Source organism: Carlito syrichta, unplaced genomic scaffold (genome assembly GCF_000164805.1).
Source record: "Carlito syrichta isolate Samal-C Ts95f unplaced genomic scaffold, Tarsius_syrichta-2.0.1 Scaffold316215, whole genome shotgun sequence".
Lineage (NCBI taxonomy): Eukaryota > Metazoa > Chordata > Mammalia > Primates > Tarsiidae > Carlito > Carlito syrichta.
The window spans coordinates 822,636-849,967 of NW_007260311.1; the positions used below are offsets into that span (position 1 = coordinate 822,636).

General features: G+C 48.0%; 1 protein-coding gene across 1 annotated transcript; it reads right to left on the bottom strand.

Annotated features, from left to right (window-relative positions):
• Positions 1-192: 192 nt before the first annotated feature.
• FAM69C (family with sequence similarity 69 member C) lies at positions 193-27,227 on the bottom strand. The gene is made up of 4 exons (XM_008073935.1): positions 27,027-27,227; positions 13,123-13,806; positions 5,675-5,839; positions 193-411 (listed from the first exon to the last, which is right to left on the bottom strand). Exons 1-4 carry the CDS (start codon positions 27,210-27,212, stop codon positions 193-195), a joined length of 1,254 nt encoding a protein of 417 aa, XP_008072126.1. The 5' UTR covers positions 27,213-27,227.
• Between the last annotated feature and the right edge of the window lie 105 nt (positions 27,228-27,332).

Genomic DNA, 27,332 nt, shown 5'->3' on the forward strand with positions numbered 1-27,332 from the left:
TCGGAGCTACAGCAAGGGAGGTGCACACCTCAGCCGCGGAAGTGGCTGCACAGTCTCACAACTGTGGAGACCATTGCAGTGTCTTCAGGACCATTCATGTGCACAGCAAAATGTCTCTTAAAAACAACCACGGAAGAAGCCATTTGGAGGTCACACATCTCCTGTGCCAGCATTTTTAAGGCCAGGAAGGGGCTACCGCTTCACCTCCTGCAGTTCCCTCCGTGTGGCCTGAAGGAGCCGGCGAAGCTTCCAGAACACACTGGGGGTTGCTCTCCAGGAGTCCCTGGCGGGGCCACCTAGATCTGCGCACTCCTGCACTGCCTCCTGTAACTTCAGCTGAAGCTGGAAGGAGATGGCAGAGCTCTCCAGAGGTGAGGAGAACCAATGGCGGAATATTTTGTCACAGATGACCTGAGGGAAAGAAGGGGTGGCGGTTACTTCAGGGCAGCAAGTCATCCTTCAAAGCTTCCACCACTGGTTATTAAACAAACTTTTGCTTTTCTCTCACACCCCCTGTCCTTCAGGGAGGACACTCCAGAGACTACCTGATTCTGAAAAGTGCTCTCCCTTCCGGAAACTAAACCATTCAGCACCGTGAACAAACGACACCTCAGAGAGGAGAAGGCTACCTCTGTGTGAGGCAGAAAGTTTCATTTCTAGCCCCACTGGAGTTGGAGAAAGTTCTGGGCAACATTTCAAAAAGGGCTGAATACATTTCTGAAGAGAAAGGGGAGCTGAAGTCACATGCAGTAAGGAGTCAGCCCTCTGCAGGCCTGAGGGTGGCCAGCCTGTGGTCATCACCTGAAGAAAGGCTATCTTATCCACAGGCTGGTAGGAACCACAATGGCCACCAGGCATGGTTGTCCTGAGGGCCAAGTGGCACGTGAGGGAGAAGTAGTGAGCCACTGCCCTTATAGCCTTTTAAGGCTCATGAAGAAATGTTTTGACAACATTTTGTGCCATCTGAAAAAAAAAATTAAGTAAAGATAAAGGTATATTTGAGGGAAAAGACTGCAGGCCTAAGGTCCTTTGAAGAAGCTTTTGAAATGTTTTGTTTTTATTTATTTATTTATGTTGAGTCAGGGGTTTCACTCTGTTTCCCAGGCTGGAGTGCAGTGGCATCATCATGGCTCACCACAGCCTTGACCTCCCAGGCTTGGGCGATCCTCCTACCTAAGCATCCCAAATAGCTGGGACTACAGGCGTGCACTCTCATGCCGGGCTAATTTTTTTTATTTTTTGTAGAGATGAGATTTTGCCATGTTGTCCAGGCTTGTCTCGAACTCCTGGGTTCAAGGAGTTGGAGGCTGTGGTGAGCCCTGATCGTGCCACTGCACTTCTGGCTGGATGATAGAGTGAGACCCTGAATCAAAAAATAATAAAAATAATAATAACTAGTCCCCTGTTGATGGACATTGAGGTTATTTACCAACATTTACTATTATGAACAACACTGCGATGAATATCTTACATATGTGTCATTTTCATTTTATGCATGTAACGAAATGTCTAGAAATGGAATCTCTGGGTCAAAGGATCTGTGCACTTTTTGCTTTGATAGATATTGTTAAATGGACCTCACAAAAGTTGTACCAACTTACACTCCCCAGCAATGTATCCAAGAATGCATGTTCCCCCATGGCCTCACCAATGCAGGTGTCACAGATACTTTTATTTTGCCAATAGATAGCTGAATGGTTTAGTTTGCATTTTTCTTGAATTGAAAGCTATTTGTGCTTCTTTTTCTTTCTTTCTTTCTTTTTTTTTTTTTTTGAGTCGAAGTCTCACTCTGTTGCCCAGGCTGAAGAACAGTGGCATGCTCACGGTCACCATAGCCTTGACCTTCTGGACTCAGGAGATCTGTCTGCCTCAGCCTTCCAAGTAGCTAGGACTATAGGCGCACACCACCACACCTAGCTAATTTTTTTGATTTACTGTAGAGATGAGGTCTCACCAAGTTGGTCCCCTGGGCTCAGGCAATCCTCTTGCCTCAGTTTCCCAAAGTGCTGGGATTACAGACATGAACCACTGCGCCTAGCCTGTGCTTCCTTTTCAATGAATGGTCAGGTTTATATTTTTTGCCGAGATTTCTATCAGGTTGTAGGTATTTACTTTTATTTGGGGGGGAGGGGTTGTTTGTTTATTTGTTTTGAGTTGGAGTCTCACTCTGTTGCCCAGGCTAGAATGCAGTGGCACGCTCACGGCCACCGCAGCCTCGACCTGCTGGGCTCAGGGGATCCTTCCACCTCAGCCTTCCAAGTAACTGGAACTACAGGCATGTACCACTGAGCCCAACTAATATTTTGATTTATTGTAGAGATGAAGTCTCACCACATTGCCCAGGCTGGTCTCAAACCTGTGAGCTCAGGCAATCCTCTCACCTCAGCCTCCCAAAGTGCTGGGATTATAGACGTGAGCCAGCATGCCCAGCTCTTTTTTTTTTTTTTTTGGTATTAATTTGTGGGCACTCTTTATATCTGAAAGACATTAGCCCCTTGCTTCAGTCTGGTTCCTAGGAAGTGGAAGTGGACTCTAAGCGGGAGGTTTGTATCCAGGGACTTGTTGAGGACCCTTCTTGAGAAACACTCCAGGGACAGAGGAGGAAGTAGGTATGTGGGGCCCAGGAGAACCCTGCAAAGTCATCCCTTCCTGAGTTAAAGGGATTGGGTTGGTGTCAGCCCTACCCCTCCACTCCATAGTCACTAGATGCTGTCTCTGGAAAGTGGTGTAGCCTTGGCAAAGACTGTCCTGGGGGACACATGGACTCTAGCAGCTGGGATGCCCTCCGTCCATACCCACACACCTGGTCTGTAAGAGGAAGTACAAATATGTTGCAGATTTTCTCATTTAACATTTAAATTTGTGTTCTCCCTCTTTTTTTTTCTGGTAATTTGTTTTCACCAATGTGGATTTTTTTCCTGAAAATCAAATTTGTCAACTGTTTGTCTTATGGCTTTGTTTTGTACTTACAAAGGCACAACTACAGTGAAACAATATTTTAAATTCTCCCAGTTTTTTTCTGGTAGATTAAGGATTTCATCTTTATGTGTAATATTTGAGCCATCAGGACACTAGTTTGATGTAAAGAGTGAAACAGAAAGTTAACACATCCTTTGCTGTGCCCAGCTACTTAGTTTACTAGCAACATTCAGCAAATAATCCAGTTCCCCACCGCTCTAAAATGCCCTTTTAATCACAGGCTAAATGCCCATATAACATTGGGTCTATTCCTGAAATATTTTTATTCTGTTTCACTGATGTGCAAATCAACTTATGCTGGTCAAGGATTTTTTTTTTCAGTAAGATTTTAAGTTCAAAAGGAAAATTAACAAAACAGGCTGGACGCAGTAGCCCATGCCTGTAATCCCAGCACATTGGGAAGATGAGACTGGAAGATCACTTGTTCAAGACCAACCTAGGCAACATAGAGAGATTTTATCTCTGCAAAAAAATTTTTAAAATAAAAAAATTTGTCAGACATGGTGGCACATGCTTGTAGTCCTAGCTACTCGGGAGGCTGAGGCAGGAAGATTGATTGAGCCCAGGAGGTTGAGGCTGCAGTGAGCTGTGATCACACTCTAGCCTGGGTGACAGAGAGAAATTCTGACAAAAGAAAGAAAAAGAAGGGAGGGAGGGAAGATAGGAAAGGAGAGAGAAACTGACTCAATCCTGACTTCTACCCTACATCTTTAAAATAAAAAAAGAAATTAAAAAATAAATAAGTAATAAAACTAAAAAGGAAAGAAGGAAGGGAAGGAAGAAGAGAAAATTAACAAAATATTTACAAGATGAAGAAAATTATCTGTAATCCTACCATCTAAAATAATTGCTTCTGACATTTTGTTTCCTATCTTTTCAAGCATATATTAGTTAACAAAAATAGGGTCATATTGTAAATACTGATTTGTAGCCTGCATTTTTTTTTACTCAATAATGCTTCATATTTTCTCATATACGTAAAGAAAGTGTAATTTCATTTATTCAAAGGCAATAATCAAACATGTGCACAAATAAAGTTGCTCAGCTAAAGAGCATGCATATTTCTAACGGTCACACCCTTTGCAGAGAGAGAAAATTTACCATCATGTCAACAATATAGAACCTTCTCTATTTCCCTGAAGCCTCAACTGTCAGTTAATTGCATTTTAATGACTATTCCCAATTGGTAAGTGAAATTTACTATCATTGGATTTTAATTTGCATGACTTCGAGTGGGAAGATCAAATAATTTTCCAAGTTGTTTGGCCACTTGGAGTTCACCGTTTATGTATTTCTAGTAACTGTTCTTCTCTTGCCAATTTTCTTTGTGTTTCTCTTGCCTCTTAATGAATTTGTAAAAACCCTTTCTATATTAAGGGTGTAACCTTAGTCTCTCATTATGCTGCCAAGGGCAAGTGTTTGTGTTCCCATTTCATGGGCTGGGCTCACAAGGTGGTGAATGATTCAGTGAAAATCACCTTGTTCCCACAGCTCAAAAAGAATTATTTCATCACAGAACCCGCCAAGGCTGGGAGTCCTTAATAAATTAAAGAGGCTGGGACCAGGTGCAGTGGCTCAGTAATCCGAGCACTTTGGGAGGCTGAGGCGGGCTCATGGCTCACTTGAGCCCAGGAGTTCAAGCCTCAGTGAGCTATGATCATGCCACTGCATTCTAGCCTTGGTGACAGAGCAGGACTCTAACCAAAAAAAATTAATTACTTCAAGAGTTTGGGCTGGAGACGCCTCCAAAGGCTCCCTCATTGCTGGACTTCCTTAATGTGGAAATAGCCAGTGATTCCAGAACTCAGCCAGGAAGTTTATGTAGACATTGGGGTGGTTGATCCGGAGCTTTTGTTTGGCCTGGCCAAGGATTACCAGAGTAACAACACAGCCTTCCAGTCCTCCCCAAAACAGTCCCTGCCATGAATGACGTAGGACCACACTGTGCTCCTCTGGCATCTCTGATCTAATTCCCGCCTCAGGTCTACCCTGGGCTCCCATTGACCCGTGAAGAGTAGTAGGGAGAAGAGGGAGGTTGGGTTATGGTGCAGGCCCCCTGGAGGTGTGGGTTGGACAGAAGGATTAGAAAGTAGGAGCATGCTGGCAGGCCTCGCAGCCAGGCCATGTAGAGGTGGGCTTGACACTTCCTGGTCCTTCCAGAGGCCTGGGATGGCCTCCTCCAATGTGTCCTCACCCTCCTAAGAGCCTAGAGTGGGAGAACTGTTTCTTGAAGGATTAGTCTCTGGGTTCTCAGTGTGTGTGAGAGAGGGAGAGAGGGGAAGATGGGGAGAGGGGGAGTAAGAGAGTGGGGTAGGAGGAGAGGGAGGAGAGAGAGAGGGAAGAAGGAGGGAGGAGAAGGAGGGAGAGGGAAAGGGAGAGGGAGATTAAGTAGATGCTGGTTGGAGCCCTGGGTACAGGCATCCCAGCACCCGGTTTTGCTGAAGGATCCTCCCATGAGACTCCATGGGATCACTTGACCAACAACCCCAGGAAAAACAAGTATCACTGTTGATTAACAAAGAACACATGATTATCCCGCTCCCCATGGCCCTGCCCTTATTGACCACATTGAGCGGGATGGCCTGGAAAGGTTGACCTTCAACTCTGCCAAGGGGATCTGCAGTGCTAGAGGGTAGAAACGACCAGAGAAAACCAACTCTTCCCCCACCCTGGCCGCCATGGCAGCACTGCTTACTTGCAGGTTGCTGTTGACGCGTTGCGCACCACATCTGTTGACTCGCAAATCACACTTGGAAAAGCAGTCAAAGAAATTGCAATCTTCATCTCCCGTGCAATTTTGCTCCAGAATTTCCCTCATTTTAGGCTCAAAAAAGGCCATGTCCACATCAATAGCCACCACCTGTAATCAAAACAGCACAGCACTATCAAAGGGCCACTGTGGGCTCAGCAGACTGTTGACGGCTCTTTGTCCTATCTTGTGGGTGCTGCTGTCCAGAGAGAGGTGATCAAGGAACTCCCACCAGCCAAAGCAAAAAGCCCAGGCTACGTCACGGGAAGTGTCTTGCTTCCCGCAAAGCATTTGCAAGTATTTGTGGTGTTTTCTTTTATACAAGCAACTATCACAGATCGCATTCCAAGGCTGTGACTGCAGAAAGAAACTTTGTCGTCACTAATTAAAGCCTATGATTTGGAACTACAGCCACAAGTATCACTTCTCACCTTAGACATTTTCTAGCTTTAAAAGTCAAGTCTCTGAGGCCAGGCACAGTGGCTCATGCCTGTAATCTCAGCACTTTCGAAAGCCAAGGCAGGACGACTGCTTGAGCACAGGAGTTTGAGACCAGTTTGGGTAACATAGCAAGACTTCATCTCTACAAAAAAGTCCAAAAATTAGCTGGGCGTGGTGGAGCATGCCTGTAGTTCCAGCTACTCAGGAAGCTGATGTGGGAGGATTGCCTGAGCCCAGGAGGTTAAGGCTATGGTGAGCTGTGATCATGCCACTCCAGCCTGGATGACAAGAGAGCGACCTGACTCAAAAATAAAAATAAAAAATGAATAAAAGTAGATCCTCTGAAATGTCTTATAAATGACTCTTCCCTTCATTGCTTTACTACCTTAATCTCTGGCCTTCAAGGGCCAGGATTATAAAAGCTATAAAACACAGATAATCTACCCCATGAATACAAGCGACAAAAGGGGCCGGGCATGGTGGCTCAAGCCTGTAATCCCAGTACTTTGAGAGGGCAAGGTGAGAGGATTGACTGAGCCCAGGGGTTCAAGACCAGCCTGGGCAACTTGGTGAGACCTCATCTCTACAATAAATGAAAAAATTAGCCAGGTGTGGTGGCACACACCTGTAGTTCCAGTTACTTGGAAGACTGAGGCAGAAGGATTGCCGGAGACCAGCAGGTCAAGGCTGCGGTGGCCGTGAGCGTGCCACTGCACTCAGCCCGGGTGACAGAGTGAGACTTTAACTCAAAAAACAACAACAACAACAAAAACCAAGCAGACAAAAGGAAGCCATGTGCACACAGTATGATGGTGACACTGTTGCGGGTGGTGCCTTGAGTCTTCACTTTTGACATGTCTGTTACTTGAGTCAACTGGTTTCCAGCTGACCAGTCAGATGGGAAGTGGGGAGAAATGTCAAGGTTCTCAAATGAGGATGATGTGCAGAGACCCTTATCTAGCAGGATCAACTGCTGAGTCCCACTGTCAGCTGGCGAACTTGAGGACCCCTGGAATTTCAGATTTATCTTCCTGGCATCAAACCAAATAGACTTCAAAAACAGAAAAAGAATAACTTCCAAATTATGCAGATTTTCTTCCAACACCTGGATACAACAGAAAAAAGATGAGCTCAAACCTCAGAGAACCTGGAATCTGCCCAACTCAAGCCGTTTATAGCTTCAAGGTATTAAAGAGCTATTAGGAAAGTTTATGAGTTTGATGGAGTCGGTGGCATTTCACAAGCCTTCACAGGTCAGCCTCAAGATAGCAGCCTTTCCGTCTCCCTGTGGTGGCGTTTCAAAAAAGGGTTTCTTTGGTCGGCGTTCATTTCTACCTCAGTTTTATGCAGCATTGGGAGGCATGTGCCCTGATTTTAGTTTTTGTTTTTCATTCAGAATTGATGCTGAAGGCAATAACATTTCTTGGGGATTATTTAGTAAAACAGAGCAGGAGAGAGAATGATTTCTTTCACAGTATGTGGAGAATAATGAAAATAAAGAAATAAGGCTGGGCGCAGTGGCTCACAGCTATAATCCCAGAACTTTGGGCGGCTAAGGTGGGCAGATTGCTCAAGTGCAGGAGTTCAAGGCCAGTCTGGGCAACACAGTGAGACCTTGCCTCATAAAAAAAGAAAGAAAAAAAAAGAAAAAGAAATAGACCTTTTCCCTATTCAAGGGGCCTTGACTCATTACTAATACAGGCATAGCAAACAGAACTTATCATTTGAAATAATCTTTTCTATCTCATTATTTAACCAAAACAAATTGCTGATTCATTATTTATCCTGGTTAATACACTGAAAATGAACAAAGACTATGCTAATGAATCTATTGTCTTTATAATTTATTATTAGGGCTACAAGATCCTTCTTTCAATAGTTTCTGGCAATATCCCAAGCCTTCCCCAGGCCCCAATATTTAAACATTTGGCTCTGTGCAACTTTTTCTTTCAATTTCTGATTGTTTCCTTATCTCACAGTGAGAGCCAGATTTATTTTTTCATTTTTAGTGTATGGTCTGGAATGGATTACAGTTCCTGTAAATGTAACCCTACATACCTAAAATAGGAACAGTATCAAAGCACACAGAAAGGATTGGGAGCCGTGGCTCACACCTATAATCCCAGCGCTTTGGGAAGCTGAGGCAGGAGGATGGCTTGAGCCCAGGAATTTGAAACCAGCCTTGGCAAAATAATGCGACCTTGCATCTACTAAAAATAAAACAAAATTATATAAATAAAAATTAGCTGGGCATGGTGGTGCATGCCTGCAGTCCTAGCTTCTTAGGAGGCTGAGGTGGGAGAATCCCTTGAGCTCAGAAGGTCAAGGATGCAATGAGCTATGATCATACCATTGCACTCCAGCCTGGGTGACAGAAGGAGACCCTGTCTCAAAAGACACAGAGAGAGAGAGAGAGAGAGAGAGAGAGAGAGAGAGAGAGAGAGAGAGAGAGAGAGAGAGAGAGAGAGAGAGAGAGAAAGAGAGACAGAGAGACAGAAACCTGCATGATGTTTTTCAATATCAGGAGAATCATAGAATCCTTCCTGTGCGAAATTACCTAACTTGTCTCATCTTCTTCAAGCTTTCTCCTGGCATCAGAATAGAAAGATGGATGAGAATGATTTCATTCTTTACTGAAAAGTGTGGCTCTGGAACGGGAAAGCATATCATCTGTTCAAAAGAAGCTCTTTCTGGCAATAGTCATGGGGCCCGAAGTCATGATGGTTCCTAGTTACTCATTTCCAACCCCTGGATAAATTCTCAGCACGCGCAGGTGGGCATCTGGCCTGCAGATGAGTGAAAAATGTTCTCACACCTCACCTGGAAGTCAGCTGTTCCTTCCACTAGGACAAAAAACTGAAACCTGGCACGAAGGCAGGACCCACCCACTGGACCCTGGGACTCACCAGTTCTCAAACTCAAGCACACATCAGAACCACCTAGAAGGCTTGCTTTCACCACACGAATTGCTGGGTCTCATCCACAGTTTCAGATTCAGAAGGTCTGGGGAGGAGTCTGAGTATTTGCATTTCTAACATACTCACTGGTAAATAGATATTACTGGTTTTCACTTGTAAGTTGTAATCCCAGCACTTTGGCAGTGCGAGACAAGTGGACTGCCAGAGCCCCTGGGTTTGAGACCAGCCTGGGCAACTTGGCGACACCTCGTCTCTACAATAAATCAAAAATTAGCCGGGCGTGGTAGTGTGTGTCTGTAGTTCCAGCTACTTGGAAGATTGAGGTGGAAGGATTGCCTAAGCCCAGCAGGACAACGCTGGGGTGGCCGTGAGTGTGCCACTGCACTCCAGCCTGGGCAATGGAGTGAGATTCCAACTCAAAAAAAAAAGAAAAGAAAGTTGTAAAATCCTAGGTAACATAAAATTAGCTACTTGAACCTCAGTGTCCGCAAGAAGGATGGAGAATTACAGAACAGATGAAGGGGAATCCTCCTGCCCCGACCCCCACCAATCCTCACCCAAGCCAAGGCTGCAGCAGAGGTAACAACTGGGTGTGGCACAGTACCAGCCCACAAAAAACAGTTTGGATCTAGGGTGAGGAGTGCATGGTCATTATTTCATTGAGCAAATATGTTGTGCCAATTGCGAGCAAAATGCTGGCGAAACAACTTGGGTGGATCACACAAACCAGTAACTGGATCATCAAGGGTGTAATGAAAGGTCCGATACTGCCCTCCTCACCGTTAAACCCCATCAGCCCCATCTCCTTCTTTTTATTTATTTATTTATTCATTTTATTTTATTGAGTTGGAGTCTCATCCTGTCACCCAGACTGGAGTGCAGTGGCCGCTCCCGGCCACCGCAGCCTCGACCTGCTGGGCTCCAGCGATCCTTCCGCCTCAGCCTTCCGAGTAGCCGGAATTATAGGCATGCGCTACCACACCCGGCTGATTTTTTTGATTTATTGTAGAGATGAGGTCTTGCTGCCCAGGCGGGTCTCGAACCCGTGGGCTCAGGCAATCCACTCACCTCAGCCTCCCAAAGGTGCGGGATTACAGGCTGAGCCACCGAGAAAGCAGACAACCTCACAATCCCCTCAACTCTGTGGCACCTACTGGGTTCCACCCGACACTCAGTAACACCCACTGGAAGGACAAATGAGCAATTGGGTGATGAGACCTGGCCCACAACTGCCAGGTGGTCACATGTGGACCTTCCTGCTCATTAAGTAGGGAAGCCTTGGCCTAGACAACGAATTTCATCTCAGCTCTAAGAAACAAACTGATCCCACCACAGGGCATCCTCACCCCTCACAGCTCAGAACAGTGTCTGGGAGGTAATGTAGAGCTCAGGGTATTGCAGACTGGGCTCTTCCAGAGACACAGACCCTCCTGAAACCTTCCAGAACCTTCCAACTCTTTCCCTCCACACTTTGAGTCACTCCCAGTTGTCGGGCCCTCCAGAGCAGCCAGGAACAAGGCATTAGGACAAAGCAGTGAGAACAAGATGCTATGATGTCCTTCACAGGAACAAAGGTTTGGTTAGAGAAGGGATTTACACTGAAGTCAAATTTAAGTTTTCTTGATATTTTTTCAAGCTGCTGTCAGAAGGCTATGCTGCTCCTATGCCACCTGCTATGGAGGCCCATGGCTTGCAGGGATGGTTCCTTCTTTTTGGCCCTTTCTCTTGTAATCAAGATGAAGAGCATGACCGTTCCGTGAGCCAGTCCCCATGTTGTCCAGCATGCCAAGGTGACTGGAGCTAAGCTGGTCTGGTCGCTCACCTGTCAGCTCTGGCAGTGTGAGAATGAACTTGTTGTAGCAGGTGGGGGACCAGAGCACAGGTCCTTCCCCAACGACTGTCTCACACCCATGTCACTGCCAATTTTGCCACCACTTCCTGTGGGGTGGTCCCAGCACCTGATCCCAGGCAATGACACATCAACATTAAGGAACTCAGATCATCAGAGCAGCATTAATCCAATGTGCTGGTTTTAGTCTAGATGGGGGAAGGGGAGGGGATTCTCTTACACTAAAATACTAAAGTCCCTTCTGTCGCCTCTTCTCCACCTTTTATTTCTCATGTGGCTACACTGCCCAGAGTGGGAGATAAAATGCATCTGTCCTCTACAAAGTGGTACAGTAGCAGATATATCTACCTGGGCAGGTGTATTCCTCACGGAAGGCACTAGAACTCCATGTGTCCTTCAAGAAGTCTTACATATGGAATGGAAACTAGAACCTCTTCAGAAAAAAAAAAAAAGGACTGGAGCAAGTTACACATTGTCATAGAGCATGGGCAGTTTGCCAGGCCATTGTAGAAGCAGCCTCCACAGTCCATCCTTCTATCATGCTCTGTAGTTCCCTATCTCCTGCAAATTGTTTTCTGAGCTCAGTAAGTTAAACAGAGTTGTCCAACAGGATACTGTCAGATAAGTCCTGAGCAGCCACTGAGCTCAGTACTTAACAACAGCCCCAGGAGGACAATGCTTGCCCGGCCCTCTGCCTGCTGCTCTGGGCTCCTTTCATCCAAACTCCACTCAAGAGGCACATGTTCCTTGCATTCTTTTTTTTTTGAGTCGGAGTCTCACTCCGTCGCCCAGACTGGAGTGCAGTGGCCGCTCCCGGCCACCGCAGCCTCGACCTACTGGGCTCCGGCGATCCTTCCGCCTCAGCCTTCCATTCTTTTGCTAACACCTGAAACGAAGGGATCTGGCAGATGGGAGTCATCTGAGGCTACAGGCTGCTCAACTTACAAAGTCTACAAAGCGGTGCAGTGTCCGATATAGATGGGGGGGGCCCAAAAAAGTCCGGAATGTATTTATTAAAAGTTGTGTATTTATTCTTACGTGTTTCAACATCAGTCATCTTCAAAATACTCTCTATCTGATGCAATACACCTATTGAGATGCTTTTTCTACTGTTCACAACAGTTTTTGAACTCATCCATTTTGGTATCTTTTAGTGCTTCCGCCATTTTTTGTTTCACATCAGCAACACATTTCCCCTTGAGGACTTTTTTCATCCAGGAAAACAAACAAAAAAGTCACTCAGGGTTGAGATCGGGTGAATAGGGAAGCATGAGGGTCAGGCTGTTTTGGGTCAAAAACTGTGGAACACTCAGGTGTGGACAGGTACATTGTCATGATAGAAGAACCAGTCACCTGTTTGCCACAACTTGGGACGTTTCTTCAGCAAATTGTCTCTCACAACAATGCTAGCTCGTACAATGCTGAAGGATTCCTAGAACACTCACCTAGCAGGGGGAAGCCTGTATTACAAGGGTCTTGCCCACCAAATGATAATTCCTGTTTTCGGGGGGTTCCCCCTCATATCTACCTGGGTAGGTGTTTCCCTTATGGAAGGCACTAGAACTCTATTTGTCCCTCAAGAAGTCTTACCCATGGAATGGAAACTAACTAGAACCTCTCCAGAAAAGAAGTATTGAAAAAGTCAGGTGTAGTGGCTCACGCCTGTAGTCCCAGCGCTTAGAGAGGTGGAAGTGAGAGGACTGTCTGAGCCCAGGGGTTCAAGATCTCATCTCTAAAGCCGGGCTCGGTGGCTCAGCCTGTAATCCTGAGCTTTGGGAGGCTGAGGTGAGTGAATTGCCTGAGCCCACGGGTTCGAGACCCGCCTGGGCAACTTGGTGAGACCTCATCTCTACAATAAATCAAAATTTAGCCAGGCATGGTAGCGCGCGTCTGTAGTTCCAGCTATTTGGAAAGCTGAGGCGGAAGGATCGCCGGAGCCCAGCAGATTGAGGCTGTGGTGGCCATGAGCATGCCACTGCATTCCAGTCTGGGCAACAGAGTGAGACTTCCACTCCAAAAAAAAAAAACAAAGAAAGAAAGAAAGAAAAAAGTACTGGAAAAAGTTATATGTGTCACAGAGTGGTGTGCTCACGGAGGCCAGGAGCTCAGAAACCCTCTTATTTCTCTGCACTCAGTCCTCAGGGCCCTGTCCTCCACACACAAACATACCCACCTCCCCCACCTACCGTGAGGTCACTCCTGATGGCAAAGTTTTCAGGCTTGACGTCACAGAGGTGGAGGCGGTGGGAGAAATCGCTGTCGAAGTGCTTCACCATGTCCAAGAAGCTGAGAGCGATGTCGCTGATGGCCCTGACCTGGCCCGGGCCATCCCCAGAGGGACCTACGGTCTCATCCAGGGGGAAGAGGGCCTTGTGGTGGGGGCTGCCTGCAGCCAGGAACTCCACCGCGTAGAAGTGGCCGCAGGAGCCCAGCACGGGCAGGACGTGGTGGCTCAGGTCCTGCAGCAGGCTGAAGTACACGTACTCCTCCTGCTGCAGCAGGGCCCACAGGCTGGCCAGCTCCCCCCCCCAGCGGGGGCCCCGCCCGCCCAGCCACAGCGGCCCCAGGCTGCTGTTTGACAGCTCCAGGCCCAGGGCACTCTTGACCTCTCCGGCCACCATCAGGAGGAGTTCTGCCTCAGAAATGTCCTGGCCTCCCTCCTCCACCTCCTCTTCCAACAAGCCAAGGGGTGGGAAGCTGGAGAAGGCCTCCTGCTCGGACTTGAGGACCACAGGCCGGCCGCCCCAGTCGACTTGAAGCACCTTCTTGCCCCTGTGGTAGTACAGGCAGCGGCGATACAGCAGCTTCCCAGCCACACACAGGTCCTCGCAGAGGTCTCCAGAGAGTGCGCCGCCCCGGTAGTCCTGGCACTGGAAGGAAGGGCGCAGTCAGTCATAACAGACTGGGGACAGGGAAAGGGACAGGTTGGGGATGCTTAGAAGCCAGCTGTTGAGAGAAACCTCACGCAAGTGAAGAGCAGAAGCCATTCAGGTCAGTGAGTTATGAGGGGAGAGTTAAAAGAGCATCTTGGCTGGGCATGGTGGCTCACACCTATAATCCCAGTGCTTTGGGAGGCCAAGAAGGGAGGATCAATTGAGCTCAGGAGCTCAAGACCAGCCTGGTCAATATAGCGAGACCTCAAATCCACAAAAAATCAAAAATTAGCCAGGCATGGTAGCACATGCCTGTAGTCCCAGCTACTCGGGAGGCTGAGAAGAAAGGATTGCCTGAACCCAAGCGGTTGAGGCTGTGGTGAGCCATGAGACCCTGTTTCAAAAAAAAAAATGCATCTCACAGTCATTATGTTACTCAGTCAGGCCTAAGACAGGTCTTCACAATCAGGACACGTGCAGGACAAAAGCATGACTATCATTGTCCAACTGGGAGGTCCTGGGGAAACCTTAGGCCACAAAATTGTCAGATGAAGGGGCTGGATTGGACAGCAGCTCTCAACTCTGTCTATACTTTACGGTCACCCAGAGAGTTTTACTGCCCACCTCTGTGAAGAATTAAGTCGAGTCTCAGCAGATGGGACCCTGGGACCCTTCCCAGCCCTCAGGGTCAACCCCAGTTATGATTCTTCCAGCAGGCACATTTCTTGAGCTTACTGTTTTCAACATGAAATGGTATAGCCTCTTAATCTAGGAGGGTTAGATAAAGGAGAATTTGCTGGAGGGTGTAGGAGTAAGAACAGGGCTCATGGTTGGGCACATGCCTGTAATCCCATTACAGGCTCATGCCTGTAATCCTAGCACTTTGGGAGGCCAAGGTGAAACAACTGCTTTAGCCCAGGAGTTCAAGACCAGCCTGAGCCACATGGCATGACCTCATCTCTACAAAAAAAGAACAAAACATGAGCCAAGTGTGGTGCTGCATGCCTGTAGTTCCAATTACTTTGGGAGGCTGAGGTGGGAGGATCACCTGAGCCCAAAAAATTGAGGCTGCAGTGAGCTGTGACTGTGCTACTGCACTCCAGCCTGGGTGACAGAGTAAGATCCTGATTCAAAAAAACAAAAACAAACCAGCCAGCAAAAAGTGCAGCACGCATGGCTGGTGAACTGGAGAGAAGAAATCAGGCAGGAGCTACTTAGCTGCATTCTAGACGCACAGGGAGTGTTCTGGGCGCTGGTGAAGAAGCCCATCCAGGAGCCTCAGATGGGGCATTTCTCCAAAACTTCTGGAGACCTTAGGATGGAGCCACTGGGGGACCTGGTGACCCTCTCACCACACTGCAAAGTCCCTAAGACTATCCATTTTGACAATCCTGTAAGATGGAGGGGAAAGGGAGAAGTGTACAGTGTGGAGAGAGGGAGGATGACAATTCTCCCCTCTTTTTAAAATCTTTTTTGGGGCCGGGCTTGGTGGCTCAGCCTGTAATCCTGTGCCTTGGGAGGCCGAGGTGAGTGAATTGCCTGAACCGGAGGATTCGAGACCCGCCTGGGCAACTTGGCAAGACCTCATCTCTACAATAAATAAAAAAAAAAAAAAATCAGCCAGGCATGGTAGCACACGCCTGTAATTCCAGCTACTTGGAAGACTGAGGTGGAAGTATCGTTGGAGCCCAGCAGGTCGAGGCGGTGGTGGCCGGGAGCAGCCACTGCAGTCCAGTCTGGGTGACAGAGTGAGACTCCAACTCAAAAAATAAAATAAAATAAAATAAAATCTTTTTTGGAAGCCCTCTGGACCAACTATTAAGGGTGAATATATTTTTCAATTCCACCCATGCCCCCCGCAAAAAAATCTTCCTCCCACCTTAGCAGATAAAAGGCTTCTCTTGCATCCTAGAACTTTCAAGCATGTAAAACAAGAGTCACCCCAGTTCTTCCAAAGTGACAGATAAATCCAAAACCCTCGAATTCCTTTTCTCACCCCACTTATTATAAATTGCCTGGAAGGGTCAGCTGTGGCCAATGTGCTGCCTGGTGCCCTGGACAAAGAACTGGACCAAAGCCAGAGAGCATGGATTCCCAACCATGCTGCAATGTCCTGAGAACGGCACCTAACTACTCTGGGCCTCAAACTCCTTCCCTGCATCACATCTGCTCTGCCTGCCTGGCATGGTGGTTTTACAAGCCCCATGAGGAGTGGATGTGGACAACATCAGGTACACATGGGTGCATGGCCTCACAGGAGGGCCCTGCACTAGCATCCAGGTAGGTGGTTACATATGGTCCAAACACTGGCCAGATGTGTGGTGTAGGACAGCTTATCAACCCAAACAGATGACAGCAGCTCCTTAAAGTCAAAAAACTGTACTTCCAGTGTCTGAACATATAAATACTTCCTATTCAAATCAGCTCGAAAACTATGAGATTTTCATGACTCACTTGGCCCCATGCGGTGTCAAAACCCAACAGAAAAGATGTAAGGCTATTTATAGTCTCTGTATATTCAACTTGGTGTGAACTTGAACCCATTTTGCTGCAGAATGATTAACTTACTTGATTACTGACACTGCCCCAAATGCAAAATAAAGTATATGTGCCATATTATCTTTTGAACATCCAAACACTTAAATTTTAAACATGCCTGGCACCAAGAAGTTAGATAAGGGGTTGGGGACCTCTATAAACACTGCAGACTAGTGGCTCAAATAAAAAAGTACGTATTAAAAATAAGTACTGGCCAGGTGCGGTGGCTCATACCTGTAACCCCAGCACTTTGGGAGACTGAGGTAGAAGGATTGCTTGAGCCCAGGAGTTCAAGACCAGCCTGGATAACAAAACAAGTCCTTGTCTCTTCAAAAATAAAAAATAAATTAGCCAGGCGTGATGGTGCACACTTGTAGTCCCAGCTACTCAGGAGGCTGAGGCAGGAAGATCACCTGAGCCTAGGAAGTCAAGGCTGTAGTGGGCCATGACAGTGCCACTGACTCTAGCCTGGGAGACAAAGTGAGACCCCAACTCAAAAAAACAAGTACGCCAAGTACTTTAAAGAAGTATCTTGATCTAGAATTGCAGGACAATTTCAGGTCATTCAACAGTCTAAAAGACCAAAGCAAGATGTCTGAGCTGACCCCTCTGGTTTCCTACTGAGGGGATCCTGCCAGCCACTGGGCTTTAGATCTGTGTATATCATAGGGAGAGGTGGTCACACTTAGTAAACATGATGACTCAAGCCATAGAGATCTGTAGATAAAAGCCAGGCATGGTGGCTCACACCTGTAATCCCAGCACTTTGGGGGACTGAGGTGAGAGGATTGCCTGAGTCCAGGGGATTGAGACCAGCCTGGGCAACTGGGTGAGACCTCATCTCCACCATAAATAAATTTTAAAAAAATTAGTCGGGCATGGTGGCGCAGGCCTATAATTCCAGCTACTTGGAAGACTGAGGCAGAAGGACTGCCTGAGTCCAGCAGGTCGAGCAACCTGGGCGACAGAGTGAGACTCTGACTCAAAAAAATAAAAATAAAAAAGTACGAGAGAGAGAGCGAGAGAAAGATCTATAGATAGAAAGTCATAAACCTGGCTGGACACAGTGGCTCACACTTGTAATCCTAGCACTTTGGGAGACCAAGGCAAAGGATTGGATGAACCCAGGAGTTCAAGACCTGCCTAAGCAACAAAGACCTTGTCTCTACAAAAAAAAATTTAAGAATTAGCCAGGCAAAAATTTAAAAATTAGCCAGGTGCAGGAGGCTGAGACAGAAGGATCATCTGAGTTCAAGAGGTAGAGGCTGCAGTGAGCAAGGATTGTACCACTGAACTCCAGCCTGGGTGACAGAGTGAGACTCTAACTCAAAAAAAAAAGTCAAGAACCTGATCTCAGAGCTGGTCATGCCACTCTGTTTCCCAGGGCTGGCTCTCTGTCTTTGGAAACCCACACCCATGAGGAAGCTATATTAACACATACCACCAGCAGCTTAAACACACTTTGAATTGTGTGCATCTTGAAATTTACTAGAATTTTGGTAAAATGCCATGCTTTGGCTTTAACTCAACACTCTTCCAAGGCGTGGGGTCAACAAATGAGCATAGAAGGGTCAGGACCCTTTGTATTAGCAGGCCATGCTTGTAATGGTTTCCATGCCGGTTTCTTAAGAGAACAGCAGCAGCCAGGCTGCTCTGAGACCTTCCCAGATAGTCCCAAGAGACAAAGTGAGGAGGGGTGGTGAAGAACTGGGCAGCCAAGGAGTGAGAAGATATGGGTGCCAGAAATTGTATGGGTTGCTCATATTACTTGTTGTGGGTTTTATCCCCCTACTTTAGCTGATATTTACTGAGCTTCACACCACTATGATACGAAAATGCAAAACATCGTTTCCTGGTTTCTTTATAAATTAAAAAAAAACAACCTTGTATGATATCCAAAATGGTTTGATTCAATTCCAACAACACGTGATAGTGTCATCACCTTTTTAATTTAATCAAAAGTGCCTTCTCATAAAGTACGGAACACAATTGAGAAAGAAAGACAGCAAGTGGCTGGATGAAGTGGCTCATGCCTGTAACCCCAGCACTTTGGGAGACCGAGAAGGGAGGATTGCTTGAGCCCAGGAGTTCGAAACCAGCCTGGGCAACATAGCAAGACTTCATCTCTACCAAAAAAAAAAAAAGAAAGAAAAAACTTGGTGGGTGTAGTATATGCCGGTGGTCCCAGTTACTTGAGAGGCTGAGGCAGAAGGATTACCTGAGCCCAGAAGTTTGAGGTTGTGGTAAGCCATGACAGTGCCACTGTACCCCAGTCTGGGAGACAGAATGAGACTCCAATGAGAGAGAGAGAGAGAGAAAAAGGGGGAGAGAGCCCGCAGACCACAGATGTTGGGCGTGGCAGGAGGTGTGATCTGAGCTGGGAGTTCCAGGTCCCTCAGAGCTGCAGAGGGGATGTGCAGGGGACACTCAGTGCTGGGAGGGAACATGCAGCAGAGACTTAGTCCAGGCTGCGACCGAGAGAGGAGACCCAGGACAGAAGCCTGTAAGGCAAGACACTAGACTGTTCTCCATTTGCCTGTGAGCAGGGGACTGAAGAAAGTGTCACTTGTGACTATCAGGGCCCCCACTCCTCTTATCTGAATTGCAGCCATCATCACCACCAGCTGTGAGAGACACCTGTGGACCAAGAAGCCACCTCCATTCCACCAGGATCGGGACTGGACCACCCCTAAATCAACAGCTCCCGCTTTCCATCCTCACTTAGCCCAGCTGCACATGGGCGTGGATGGACTACATCCATGACAGCCACCAGGCTCTGGGGTTCGCAAAGCAGAGGGGACTCCCCTCAAAACTCTTAGGTGATAGGAGCACAGTGAGGTTAGCTTTGGCACAGACCAGGTTCGCCTCTGGGTTCTGCCCCTGGCTCGCTGTGTGGCTTGTTTCCAAGTCTGTAAAATGAGGACAACGGTGTTGTGTCGTGGGAGACTCAGGAGGCTAAACGAGGTCACAGAAGCACAGTGCTAGCCTAGTGCCTGGCCCGCGGTGCAGTGGTATCCCTCAATGCTAGCTCTCTCTCCACCCTATCAGCCCTAGTAATGACGGGAGGGGGGACCAGGGGGTCTTCTTCCTGGAGGAGAAGCATCCAAGCTAAATTTTGAAAGAGGAATTGGAAGTCTGCCTAGCAGACAAGGAGAGGGTAGTTGAGTTGTGGGGTATAACCTGTGCAAAGGCCCTGCATTCCAAAGGAACTCTGTGTTAAGAAAACCATAGACATTTCAGGGGAGTAGAGAACACAGTTAAAGCAAGCAGCTGTGGGACGGACTGGGCGTTTCATCAGAAATGCAATTTCCCTGTGTCTCCGTCTGACATACATGCTTCCTACTCTGCTGGAGTCAAATCAGTCCTCACCAGGAAGCTGGCTCCACCCCGGAGGAGGAATTCTTGTGCCCCTGCCACAACCTCAGGGCTCATTAAATCATGGCCATTCAAGTGCTATGCCGAGTTGGGTTCCCACATTGTATTTTATACAAAACTGCATCGTGGCCGGGCGCAGTGGCTCAGCCTATAATCCCAGGACTTTGAGAAGCTGAGTCTGAAGCCCAGGAGTTTGAGACCAGCCCGGGCAACATAGCAAGACCTCATCTCTACAAAAAATTTTTTTACATTAGCCAGGTGTGGTGGTGCACACCTATAGTTCCAGTTACTCAGTAGGTTAAGGCAAGAGAATCACCTGAGCCCAGGAATTGGAGACTGTGGTGAGCCATGTTCATGCCAACTGCACTCCAGCCTGGGCGACAGAATGAGAGCCTGTCACACACACACACACACACACACACACACACACACACACACACACACAAAACACTGCACCACATCAATGAAATAAAACAGAAATCAAAGTGCAATCTGCATGAGATTTGCCCCTGCAAATTTGGAAAGCAGTTCCAAACAGGAGTTGCAAAACATTCTGAATGGCATAATTGTTGAATTTGGCACACAGTCTAAGGATTTTGGCCGTTTTTCTGAAGATCAGCACATTGGCTTAGAAGCCGGCTCCTTACTGCAACGCTGGGTGTCAGAAAGGACAAGAAGTAGAGCAGCCCAGGCGTGGTGGCTCATGCCTGTAATCTCAGCACTTTGAGAGGCCGAGGCAGGAGGACTGCTTGAGCCCAAGAGTTTGAGACCAGCCTGGACAACATGCGAGACCTTGTTGCTACAAAAACTCAAAAACTTAGCTGGGCATGGTAGCACATCCCTGTCATCCTAGCTACTCAGGAGGCTGATGCAGAGAGATTGTCTGAGCCCAGGAGGTTGAGGCCATGGTGAGCTGTGGTCGTGCCACTGCACTCCACCCTGGGTGACAGAGTGAGACACTGACTCAAAAAGAAAAAAGTGGAGCAGTGTAACCACATCACAACCAGCTACCGAAAATGAGATCTAAAATTTATAACCTAGCTTTGCAGTATCCCAGTTGCCTTGTGCCTTGAACATTTAGATGAAAGCAAAGCACACAGTAAAAAGTAGACAGCTGTTCTTCAACTTACAATAAGGTTATGTCCCAATAACCCCACTGTAAGGTGAAAATTCATTTAATACATCAAACCTACCAAGCCTCATGGCTTAGCCTAGCCTGCCTTAAACATGTTCAGGCCCGGTGCCGTGGCTCACGCCTATAATCCCAGCACTTTGGGAGACAGGGGCGAGAGGATTACCTGAGCCCAGGGGTTTGAGACCAGCCTGGGCAACTCGGTGAGACCTCGTCTCTACAATAAATCAAAAAGTTAGCCAGGCATGGTGGTGTGCACCTGTAATTCCAGGTACTTGGAAGGCTGAGGTGGAAGGATCACCTGAGCTCAGCAGGTCGAGGCTGCGGTAGCCATTAGCTGCCACTGCACTCCAGCCTGGACAGCAGAGTGAGAATTCAACTAAAAAAAATTGCTCAGAACACTTACATTAGCCCACAGTTGGACAAAATCACCTAACACAAAGCCTAACTATAATAGCGTTGACTATTTCATGAATTATTGAATACTGTATTATAAGTAAAAGCAGAGTGGTTGTAAGGGTACTCATAGGGTTCTCTCTATTGAATGTGCACTGCTGTCACACTGTCATGAATTTAAAAGATCCTAAGTCTAAGCATCGTAAGTCTGGGACCATCTGTATACAAGTGTAATATTGCAAAGGTGTTTCTTGGTGTCCTTTATGATGAAGTATTGGATTTCAGTTCCTACCCTTCTGATGGAGGATGTAAAATTCATCCACTGTGGCTGTTACCAGTGATAAAGTAAGACTGCAGGATCTTTTAGCATGTCTGTGCCTGCTAAACGCAGAGAGAGATTTACTCCAGTTAAAAAGCAGTCTACTTAATGTACAAATTGCAAATTGAAAAGATAATTTAAAACTTTTGCTGAGTGCAGTGGCTCAGGCCCGTAATCCTAGCACTTTGGAAGGCTGAGGCAGGAGGATCACTTGAGGCCAGGAGTTCGAGACCGGTCTGGACAATGTAATGAGACTCCTATCTCTACAACAAAATGTAAAAATTAGCCAAGTGTAATGGTGTGTGTCTGCGGTCCCAGCTACTCGGGAGGCTGAGGCAGGAGGATCACTTGAGGCTGCAATAAGCCAAGATTGTGCTACTGCACTCCAGTCTAAGCAACAGAGTGAGACCCAGTCAAAAAAAAAAAAAACCTTTCATCATACTAGAAACAATAGTGGAATTATTTCATTAGCAGCTTCCAGTTGAAGCAGCAATTTTTAAACTCAATAGAAGTTACTTAGGTCCATTTTTAATATCAGACTTTTCTCTGCATAGAAGTTCCTAACCATCAGCTTAAAGCCAAGTATATTTCTGTACCCAAATACGTGTGCATATAAAATCCGCAGGTATCAAAGTTGAAAACCACTGGGAAAAAACAAGCTAAAACCTCACCATGGTTAACTCTGGTGTGTTTTGTGACTTTAAAGTCACAGGGGACTTCGATTGCTCCTAGCCATGTGTATACACACAGAAAGACATATTCCCACCAGATCAATCCCAGTCCTCGTAAGAGGTGTTGTTTGTGACGGTGGCTTTGTCTCTTTCCAATTCATAACACAGTTCTCAGGCAAAAATAAAACCTGTCCACTCTGGTCTAGGAAACTGTCCATGAGGTCTCAGAGGTCATGTCAAATGGCCAGGTTTTCTTTTGTGTGTGTGTTTTGTTTTAAGGAACATTAAGTTCCCACACAGTTAGCAATATTCGTATTTGATGTTGGTATTCCTTCCTGAACAGTTATGCTGGGCACCACAGGATCTCAGCACAATTAGCTCGTTCCCCCTGTAATTCCTGTCTAGTTAGGAATGTGGCCCAGCACTCAAGGAAAGAGTCATTCGCTGCTGTGAAATCTCTCTGGGTATGTGCCTGGTGTGCTGTAGTATCATCGGGGAACTTGACAGTTTCTATCACAGCAAAGAGAAGCCTGCCCTATTAAAAATGAATTCTAGTCGGGTACAATGGTTAACACCTGTAATCCCAGCACTTTGGGAGGCTGAGGCAAGAGGATTGCCTGAGCCCGGGGGTTTGAGACCAGCCTGGGCAATTTGATAAGAATTCGTCTCCACAATAAATCAAAAAATTAGCCAAGTGCAGAAGCACATGCCTGTAATCCCGCTATGCGGGAGGCTGAGGCAGAAGGATCACCTGAGCCCAAGAGGTAGAGGCTGTGGTGAGCTGGAATCCTGCCACTGGGCGACAGAGGGAGACCCTGTCTCAAAAAAAAAAAAAGGGCAGGTAAGCCTTCTGAATAACATGGTTTGTAGAAGGTCTCTAAGATGCTATGAAAGGGTTAAGTACACTGTTGTGACTTAGGGATTCCTCACTGAGAGAAGCCAGTTACTGTTGGTGGCATCTCTGCCATCGGACTAGACAGGGTCACATCCTGTTTCCTCAACACACTAACTGTGTGAAGGAGGCAAGTTGCTTTACCTCCCTAGAGCTCAGTTTTGCCTTCTGGGAAATGGGAACCCTAAAAGCAAAATACTTCGCCAAGGTTGTTAAGGGAATTCAATGAAAAAATACCGGGCAACTATGAGCATGGCACCTGCCCAGAGAAAGCAGCATCAGAAAACAGTAGTGGCGTCTCCGGCTGCTGTGTGAAGTGCTCAGTCTGCAAGACAAGAAGCCAGGCGAGCCTGTGGTCCAGCACGGCCCAAGGCCCCTCAGCCTGGCCGGGCCTCCTGACAGGGCTCACCAGAAAAGCAAGGCTGGAGAGTCACAGTCAAGTCACAAGGGTGTTCTTTTCTTTTCTTTTTGAGTCAGGGTCTCACACTGTTGCCCAGGCTGGAGTGCAGTGGCAGGATCATGGTTCACCACAGCCCTGACCTCCTGGTCTCAGACGATCCTTCCACCTCAGTCTCCTGAGTAGCTGGGGCACAGGCCCACACTATAACTCTTGGCTAATTTTTTTTTTTTTTAATTTTTTTGTACAGACTAGGTCCCCTTATGTTGCCAATGCAGGTGTTGAATTCCTGGGCTCAAGTGATCCTCCCACCTTGGCCTCCCAAAATGCTGGGATTACAGGCGTGAGCCACCATGCCTGGCCTCGATTTCTTGAGTACAGTATGTGCTGAAAAGCCACAGTCAGAAGGAGCCATGGAGTCTGACTAGGAAAAGCTCAAAGACGCAGGACTGGATTCTTTTGGAACAATTCAAGTTGGCCGGCTGTCTCGGAACTCTCCTCCAGTCCATGGGGTGTGGTTGGCTCCCTCAGGAGATGAGTGGGGGCTGGGGAAAAGCTGCAGACCTCTGACTCCCACCCTGGCCAGCTCCTATGCATTCTCATCTTACTCCTTTATTTCCTGGTAGAACCTCCCTGGCTGGCCAGCAACACCACCCACTGGGAACACTAGCAGCCACCACCAAGGTTGGGGAATTCACCGCCACTCCTTGGCTCTGCCAGAAAGTCTCCCTTTGGCTCAGCTGGCAAAGTGGTTTCCTCTATGCTCCAGCATTCAGAGTCTAATGAGAGTCTGGAGACCAGTCAGAAAAATAACAATCAGCTTTATTATTACAGATAAAAGCCAGGCGGATGAATCGGAAAGTGCCAGGGAGCTGAGAGACAGAGACTTGATTCAGCTCCAGTTACAATGCCAACCTCTGCTTGGCAACTCGGCCCGGCAATCAGGATTGTGAAGATTGGAACTGTATTTAAACCCTGTTCTAGTTTAGCATTTCCTGGGCAGAACTTAGGCCAGGGTGCTGCGTTGCTCTCACATGGCAGACTCAGAATGAAAATGGTAGACAAGGCTGGGAGCGGTGACTCACGTCTGCAATCCCAGCACTTTGGGAGGCCAAGGCAGGAGGATCGCTTGAGTCTAGGAGTTTGAAACCAGCCTGAGCAACACAGCGAGAGCTTGTCTCAGCACAAAAATTAACCAGATGTGGTGGCACATGCCTGTAGTCCCAGCTATGCAGGAGGCCAAGGCAGGAGGATTGCCTGAGCCCAGGAGTTTGAGACTGCGGTGAGCCTTGATTGTGTCACTGCACTTCAGCCTGGGCAACAGAGTAAGACCCTGACTCAAAAAAAGGAAGAAAGAAAGGAAAGGAAAAGAGAAGAAAAGAAAAGAAGGAAATAAAATGGTACACAGGGATGTGGCAGGGGCAGAGGCAGAGAAAAGGACAGAGGCAGAGAAAGAGGTTCTGAGAATGTGCGAGGAGTAAGAAACTTTAGCGGGGCTAGCTGTGCAGATGAGGCTCCGCAAACCATCAATCCACCTGAGACGTCGTCAGATAAACTTTTAGGGAGACGGATGCGGCATTTTAAATCACTCTTTTGGCACTAGGAAAGATTGAGGGCCTTTGGGGGCACAGCCAATCTCTTCAGCTTTCTGTCGGTCGGAAAACGATTCCATATGGTTCCCATTGAAGACGAATTGGCAAAGTCTCTAAACAGAATTGGTTTTAATTTACAACCCAGAATGCTGGGAAAGTTATGATTAGCAATTACTTAAATTATATTAGGCTATTTAATTTCCATTAGGCTTTTCCCCACTTAACCAAAGGTATAGAAATGAAAGATGGTGCTCGCTTTTTACTTTAATCTAAAAGAGTATTATATTCAATTTGTAAATAGGCACTCCAGCCTAGCCAAACTATCAATTTTGGTTTACTGTAATTAGTCAATCACCACCCTCCCCCCAACCCCCAGGCCAAGGAAAAATCTTTATAATTGAAAAGGATTTTTACATTTAAAAATGAGCGCTCCCTGCCTTGGTTCCCAGGGGCCAGGGCCATGGACAGCCTGGTCTTTGACAGAACTTCAGTGTAACAGTGGAAGAGGGTGGATAGAGGGATTCTATGAGAGTCTCACCTACATATGGTCAATTCAGAACGACACATGCCACGTTCAGTTAGGGAACATGGTGTGTTTTCTCTTGTATATATGGCTCATTATTTGCTTAATGTTTCCAATCTCACTTTGTAAAAAAATCATTTATTTAAAGAAACGATGCATCCACGTTTTGAAAATCTACACTCTCAAAAAGTCCACCCATATGTAAGCAATTGGACTGGAAACTTCCCACGTGTTTCTCAAAGATTTTTTTTAGAAAGTAGATCACTTTTCAAACAAAATGCTTAAATACTCCCTATTTTAGGAAGCGAAAAATCACTTAAGAAATCATGTAAAAGGGCCGGGCGTGGTGGCTCACACCTGTTACACAAGAGGACTAGTTTGGGAGGCTGAGTCGGGAGGATTGCTTGAGTCCAGGAGTTTGAAACCAGCCTGGGCAATATACTGAGACCCAATTTCTATTTAAAAAACAAAAATAAAAAACTTTAAGAAGAAATCGTGTAAGAGTATTTACTGCTATCTTCTCCTTTCCTGGAAAGGGATCCCTACCCTTATTGTCTCCTATGCGCAAAATCTTCCGCACCAAAGGGAAGGACTCGGAGAGTCGCGTCTCTAACCAACTAAGGACGAGGATTTTATTCACAGCACCTGAGGCCAGCACACGCAGCAAATGCAAGAGCCAGTAATTCTTTTTCGCCCTAACAGTCCGCTCGGCTGAGCAGATGCTGGGTGCGAGCTCTCGGGCTCTCCGCGTCGGGAGACTCTGCTGTCCGAGACCCGGACAGCGGTCTGCGGGTCCGAGCCGCCCCCCGCGGGCCTGCCGCGGTTCCCACGGGCTTTGGGGCGCGAGGAGGCGGGGGCCGACCCATCTGCAGCGGCTCTGTCGAGTGGGGGAGGGGATCCCAGGTGGAGTAAGAGAACCGCGAGGGCGCGGGTGGGGAATAAGAGCGCTGGGGACCCGAGACAGAGGCGCGGTCCCCGCCCGCCCCGAGCCCAGCAGCCCGACGCGGGAGGCGCGCACCCAAGGGCGGCACGGAGACTCGGGTCAAACCCGCAAACTTTCTTCCGGACTCGGGATCAGGGGCGGCGGGGGAGAATCGGAAGGGGAGACTGTCCTGGAACAAAGGAACCAATTTTGGCGAAAGCGGGGCAGACCCACCCCGCGCGCCCCCAGAGCACTACTGGACCGATCCCCTTTCGGGAGACCCGGTTGTGCGCCTCCGACATCCGTGCGCGTGTTGGGACCCTACGACCCGGGTGGGTGCCAGCGCCGCCCGAACCCCCGGGTGAGGTGGGCGCGCGACGCCTCAGTCCCTCGGCGGGCTCGCCGGGGCGCGGAGGGTGGATGCGACGCCCCCCCGGGGACGCAAGGCGACGGGACCTACCAGCGCGGCCAGGATGCGCCGGCTCTCCTCGTCGGTGCAGCGCTCGGAGAGGACGCCCGGGTGCGCGCGGAGCAGGAGCGCGGCCGCCAGCACCCAGCCCACGGCCCAGGCGGCGAAGGCGAGGAGCGCGCCCCGCCGGCACCGCCCGCGCCGCCCTGCCCGGCCCCGCGCGCCCGCCCGCGCCATGGCCGGCGCGGCCCGCCGCCCCCCGCGTCCCCGTCCCCGTCCCCGTCCCCGTCCCGCAATCGCGTCGCGGCTCCGCGGCTCCTCCCGGCGCGAGGTAGGGGGCGGGGAAGGGGCGCGCGG